General features: G+C 47.5%; 1 protein-coding gene across 2 annotated transcripts; it reads left to right on the top strand.

Annotated features, from left to right (window-relative positions):
• The first annotated feature begins 2,666 nt into the window (after positions 1 to 2,666).
• GPR160 (G protein-coupled receptor 160) lies at positions 2,667 to 5,722 on the top strand. 2 transcript variants are annotated; one of them, XM_057411543.1, is made up of 2 exons: positions 2,667 to 2,783; positions 4,197 to 5,722. In XM_057411543.1, exon 2 carries the CDS (start codon positions 4,250 to 4,252, stop codon positions 5,267 to 5,269), a length of 1,020 nt encoding a protein of 339 aa, XP_057267526.1. In that variant the 5' UTR covers positions 2,667 to 2,783; positions 4,197 to 4,249; the 3' UTR covers positions 5,270 to 5,722. The 2 variants fall into 2 exon arrangements, with proteins under 2 accessions (XP_057267526.1, XP_057267527.1); XM_057411544.1 differs by lacking the exon at positions 2,667 to 2,783 and adding an exon at positions 2,975 to 3,091.
• Positions 5,723 to 6,000: the final 278 nt, after the last annotated feature.

Below are 6,000 nucleotides of genomic sequence, written 5' to 3'. Positions count from 1 at the left end.
CATGAGCAGTACCCATCTTGGGTGTAAGTATCTTGTTACTATATCGCACAGTCCTAGCAAGTACAGTTTGAATAAGTAAGTATTGCCAGTGTGAATGTGAAAGCTGCTTCAGATTACTTTAAGCACTCACATTTCTTTTCAGAATACTGATTATCTCAGTTTTCCACCCAAAGAAACCCAATTCTTTTTCTCCCTTAAGTTATTTAATCCTTGAGATGAACCACAGACAGAGAAGAATATGGAAAAAGAAAAAAAGCTCTACCTACATCTGAACTTAAATCCAAAGGGTTAGTTGCTTTCAGAAGAGGTCCTACCAGCCACTTTTCTACACACAGATCACACACAGCTAGACCAGACATGGACCGGCAATCTACCCTGCAAGAAAGACAAGAAAAAATGTTTCCCTCCCAGTGGCCACTAGACATGCTAAACATGTAGCTGGTCCGTAAGCAAGTTTAGACCCAACAAGACAGGTTAAATTCAGTGACATACAATAAACCAAAAAGCTCCTAAAGGTTTAGCTCCCCTAATGAGGTCCCAAAAATCAGGTGTTCTGCCTCAGTTTCTCAGGCTGTCCAATCTGCAGGAAGTATCTAAATTAAGTCATTTATTCCCACCAGTACCTCATTTTTGAGAAAGGCAGGACATTAGAACACTACTTCTCCCAGATCATCTGGAGACTCACACTAGCAACTCCTGCCCAGTAAATGAGTCTGGACAAGCATCCCATGGAGGCAGAGGAGTGGCAGCACAGGGCTTACAGGCTGTTCAGCATAAGGCAGGTGCTGCAGCATTGAACTCACAAGCTTCCAAGCCTCTTGTTAGATTTAGCCTTGAATTACCAAAACCATGAAGCGAAAAAGCTGAGATCAGGAAACCACTGCCCATTAACTTGAGAAGCACACATCAGGGCTCTCAGCAAACCATTCCTTGGGATGTGCTCCTATCCTACACATGCTGGTAGATGGAAAATAAAACAACAAATGGGAAACTAAATGACTACTTTGATCTGAAGAGGCAAAAAGCTGCTACTGTGAATTTTTTAATTCTATTAAGTAGATTGCCACAGAGTGGACAAACTAAAAAGCCAGCCCATTTAGAGCCAGTGCATACCTTCAGGATTATCTACTAAAGTATCATTATCGTAAAACAGACAATGGGCATTCCCCGGCTTCTCTCCTAAACTCAGTTGTTAAGAATCTCTGAGGAAGGTGGAGTTGAGAGAGCCATTTGTAAGATTTTCTTTTTTGCCAAGATAACTTTCACAGTAAAATACTGCTTAATATTTACTGCATAGGCCTTCAGCTATATCAGTACCAGAATGCAGTTTCCAGTTAAATATTAAGTTCCCATGAGGAAGAGAATAAATACACAGTATTGAAGGGTTTGTACAATTTTGTGCTGTAATTCAAAGCCAGAAGTGTCCTATAAAACCATTACATGATGTTAAAAATTTGAGCTGTATTGCAAATACACCAGTGGCTGACTTCTGCAACCACAGACTCATACACCGCCAGGTTGGAAGCGACCTTAAGGATCATCTGGTCCAGCTGGTTTTGTCAAAAGCACAGGCTAGATGAGACGTCACAGCTCCTTGTCCAGCTGAATCAAGTGTTCAATGCCAGGGAATCCACCACTTCCCTGGGGAGATTATTCCAGTGGCTGCTTGTTCTCATGGTGAAAATTATTCCTATTCAGATTTATTTAATGGCTTAATCAGTGATAAAAGTAGAGCTATGCTCTAAAAAGGTGACTAGTCATGTCTTGAGAGCCATACTGCGTTCAGCGTGGGAAGGGTAACAGGCATGTGGAAGCCCACAGATCCAGGGCATTACAGGTGCCCACACACTTGCCCATGGAGGGCTCCGTGGACGGGGACAGGAGCGTTCTTCCAGCTGACAGACCAGGAGAGAAACAGGAATCAGTTTTCCCCACGTCCTCAGGGTACTTCCATGGACACCTCTGGGAGGGGCTCAGCATCCGCACTCATCCTGACCAGCTCCGTGCAGGTGACACCGGTGCCCGTTTGCCAGCAGGGCTGAGGCCCGAGGCGGGCACGGGTGGGTGCGCACACACTGCGTCAACACAGGGCTTCGTGAGCCGACCCCCCGTGGTCCCCGCCACGAGCGGGCCGCTGCCATCAAGTACTGAGGGGTTCAGGCCCCAGCAGTGAGGACCCTGGCTTCCGCCTGCACCCGCCGAGGCGCGCTCAGCGCCTCACCGTCACTCCCTGCCTATGTTCCGCGCAGATCACACACTTAGAACGGAAAACGTTTGTCTGGCGCGCGTATAGTGAATGTGCCCCGCCCTCACCGCTCAGGTAACGACAGGCGCTCACCTCCCGCGCCCGGAGCCATTTCACTTCCCTCAGCCACAGCGGGGGTGTGCGGAGGGCGGGATTAAACCCAGCCCTTTTCCTGCAGGCGGTTATCCTTCCCTCAGCACGAGCCCCTCACCGCCGCGAGGAAGAATCCGGCCCGGCCAGCGCTGTGCGCTAACGCACCCCGCAGGAAGCTGCCGGACGCCACGGCCGCTCCTCAGCGGGCGCCGAGAGGCCGAACCGGCTCCGCTGAGTGCGGGGCGGGCGGGGGATCTTGACCCCAGCCGACCCGCCCCGACCCGCCCCTCGCTGCCAGCCCAGCCCAGCCGAGCCGTTCCCGTCCGCACCTCGGCAGGGTCCCCGCACGATGCAGAGCGGCGCAGATGGCTGCCGCCTGAGGGGGCGCCGAAGGTGGCCGCAGCACACGCCGAGGAGGAGGGTGGAGGGGCGGCAGCTGCAGCAGGTGGGTTCTTGGGCGAGGAGGGGCCGGCCTGGGCGAGGACTCGCCGCTCCCAGCCCGGGCGCCAGTCAGAGCGACCCTCTTCCGCCGGCTCCCTCTGGCCTGGAGGGGCAGGCTCTGTCCCTGAGCCCGGCGGGGGATTCCGGGAGACGGGAAGGCGCCGGAGGGGAGACCTCGGCTGCCGGCAGGAGGGTGCAGAGGGGACAGCAGGCACGGGTCCTGTCCGCGCCGTTTTGTAGCGGGATTAACGCCGCTTCTGCTGCTCTGCCCGGGGCTTCGCACAGCCGACGAAAGGCCTGACCTGTGCGCAGGTGACTTTGCGTTATGACAATAACAACATTACAAACGGATTTGAGTGATCGCTTACATAGCATGACCCTGGTCCGTGTGCAGGTTGTCTCCTTTCTGCATACGCAAGTGCAGCATCCAATATATGAAAGGGAAAACACACACAGAAGTCTGGTTTAAGTTGTAGTGTAAAATGTGTTCGGTTTTAGACGGTGAAATGTGCCGATGAAGAGTGAAGTGCCAAGCCCTTGTAACTGAGTGCAGTGGATGCTTCTCGAGGTGTACTGCCAAGTACTTGGGGTTATTACTCCGCTTTTCAAGAAACACTGACTCAATGTTCCCCAGTTCTGGCAAGCTGGTAATGAAATGTAGGTGTCTGTTTAAATACAAGTGCATCACTGTTAACACAGATCCTGGCTCTTGGCTTCTCAGCTTTCCTCTGCTGTTGCTGAGAATTCTGGCACCATCCTGCTTCTCTAGTAAAGAGAAGAAAGCACATACAGCTTTGTCTAATATGTCTTGCTGACATACACGAAGCAATCCTGTGTTCATTTTCCTTAGGAATGAAAACATAGAAAAGAGCTATCATAAGGAAGTCCAAGTGGAAAAACATCTGTTTTGAGGTGTCTATCACGGTAGATCATACATTGCTGAAGGATGAACAAAAAGCCCAATCAACTAATGAATTGTGTGTGCGCTTTGGATCTGAAAAAAGGATGAGTTGGGTTGATGCTTTTTCTACTATCAGGATATTTCTGCAGTCTTGTGTTCCAGAGCCCTGAAACACCCATCCCTCTGCCTGGATGGGCAGAAAGACACCCCCCACCCACCCCCACGCTTTCTAAAGGAAAGGAATACAGACTTACTTACTTTCTAAACCTTTCCTTAGGAAAGTAGCTAGAAAAATAATTTAGGTCTATGATGACCTTTTAACTCTTGAGAATGTATATCTGAAGAACATAAAATTTAGGCAGGACAACTTAATGATGTGTTAGTGAGCCTATTTACTCTTAATTAAGGAGCCTGGAAAATTCAGATGTAAATGTGGTAGTTGCTGTGATGGAGAATTAACTAATTGTTAGAGGTACCCAGGAATGAGTTTTTACAAACCTCTTTTTGACTTCCTAGGTATGAAGCACTGTGCCCTGTGATACTTCCTTTCCTGGTCCCGCCACTGGAGGATGGCTGCCATACTCTGTGAAAATTGCCCTGGTCAGCACCCCTACACCCAGGTCAACCAGCCGCTGGAGATCAGCTGCATGCTGCTTTTGATTATGTTTGGAAAAGTGTTCCTTGATTTCTTCATGTTGCAAGTTAAGAAAACAAATGCGAAAGTCAGTTTTATGGGATACTTCTGTGTTTCACTGGCGCTTCTTGATTTTACACTGCTGATGAGTATCTCTTTCATTTTTTATTTTGAAGACTTTGCGCTCTGGGGTGTGCGATTTACAAAGTACCACATTTGCCTGTTCACTCAGGTGATTTCTCTTACCTATGGTATTCTTCACTACCCAGTGTATCTTGTGGCTGGCCTGGATTATTACATGACTATAGCCCAAACTTCTCAGTTTCCTAAAAGAGGTCAAAGATTACTTTATATATTTGCTGTGGTCACTATATGGATTTCAGGGTTTTTTTGTATTCTGAAAGTTCCCACTATCTATGAAGAACTAGACACTCGGAACCATTTTTCTCCTTATCGGTGTCCCCTCTATGCCAGCCTGCAGAGTTACTCAGTCTCCTGTGCCATGGTGCTGCTTACAGGCACAGCTCTCCTAGCCTGTCGGAAGGAAGTTACAACCATGCTGCTATCTGTCAGGCTAGTATCCTTTGCCAGTCAGCCTGTTCTGATGTTCTCTTATGTGTCCAACAACAACAGTGCTTGCTTTAAGTGGCAGCTCCTGACCAGGCTCCTCATCTGTTTTCTTGGCACTTGGGCACCTTTTGTTGTTCTTCAAATCATCATTTTGTTTCTCGGTGCTCAAATTCCAGCCTACGTGGAGATGAATGTCCCCTGGCTGTACTTCATCAATAGCTTTCTCATTGCGGTAGCATACTGGTGTCGGTGTCACAATGTTGAAATGACAGAGGAGATGTGGTCTACGGACCCATTCGTCAGCTGGAAATTCTGCTTTATCCCATTTAACAATGAAAGCACAGAGACAGCTGATAAGCCAGGCACAGTAATTGTAATCTGCTAATGAGCTGCTGACTGAAAAGACTGCAAATAAGTGCTGTGCAATAGAAGCCTGTCCTTACAGATTATACAGGAAACATCTCCAGAGCCACAGCCAATGGAGAAAAGTCCAGGACCCACCAACATTGCACCAGAGCCTGGGACACACTGGGTTCCAGTGGGCAGGGAACACCTGCCAGTTCAGAGAATTTGACTTGAACGTACAGGTTTGAGGAGACCACTACTTGTATGAAACAAGTTTTCAGATAAACCTCAAGTTTATGACTAGGATTGATACACTTCCTTTAACTGAAACGAGCTCAGGTTTTGTAGTACAGAATGCAATAAAGCCTTCTTTAAAGCTGGAGCCCTTATATCCATGTTACATCCCCATGTTAACCTACCATCAAAGCTTCAAACAACTGATGTGAGTTTTTGAAGCATATTTTCTTGTAAAAGGGTGACTTTTTGTCAGTTTGATTGACGTTAAGGGTTGTTGTCTGTTTAAAGAGAAATAAATTGTTTCAGTTAATGCAAAGCAACTTCTACAGCTATAGGAAAGGTGGTGACATTTTGTTGTTTCTTTGCTATACCTATAGATAAATACATGCCCAAGGTTAAAGAATGGCCAAAATTATTTTAAACTAATTAGATTTGAAGTGAGAGTACTTCAGTAGGAGAAGAATGTCAGGCTTCTAGCAAAAATACCATTAATTTTCAAATTCTTCAGTTCTATGAAGGTCTAATTTAATTTTG

This window comes from Pezoporus wallicus, unplaced genomic scaffold (genome assembly GCF_028554395.1).
Source record: "Pezoporus wallicus isolate ANWC-B61680 ecotype Strahan unplaced genomic scaffold, APGP_CSIRO_Pwel_v1 contig_6899, whole genome shotgun sequence".
In the NCBI taxonomy this organism is placed as follows: Eukaryota; Metazoa; Chordata; class Aves; order Psittaciformes; family Psittacidae; genus Pezoporus; species Pezoporus wallicus.
This window is presented reverse-complemented; position numbering and strand designations above follow the sequence as displayed.

Bases quoted from the DNA above. Each gene is read 5' to 3' on its own strand.
- GPR160 (XM_057411543.1), top strand. From the start codon at position 4,250: ATGGCTGCCATACTCTGTGAAAATTGCCCTGGTCAGCACCCCTACACC.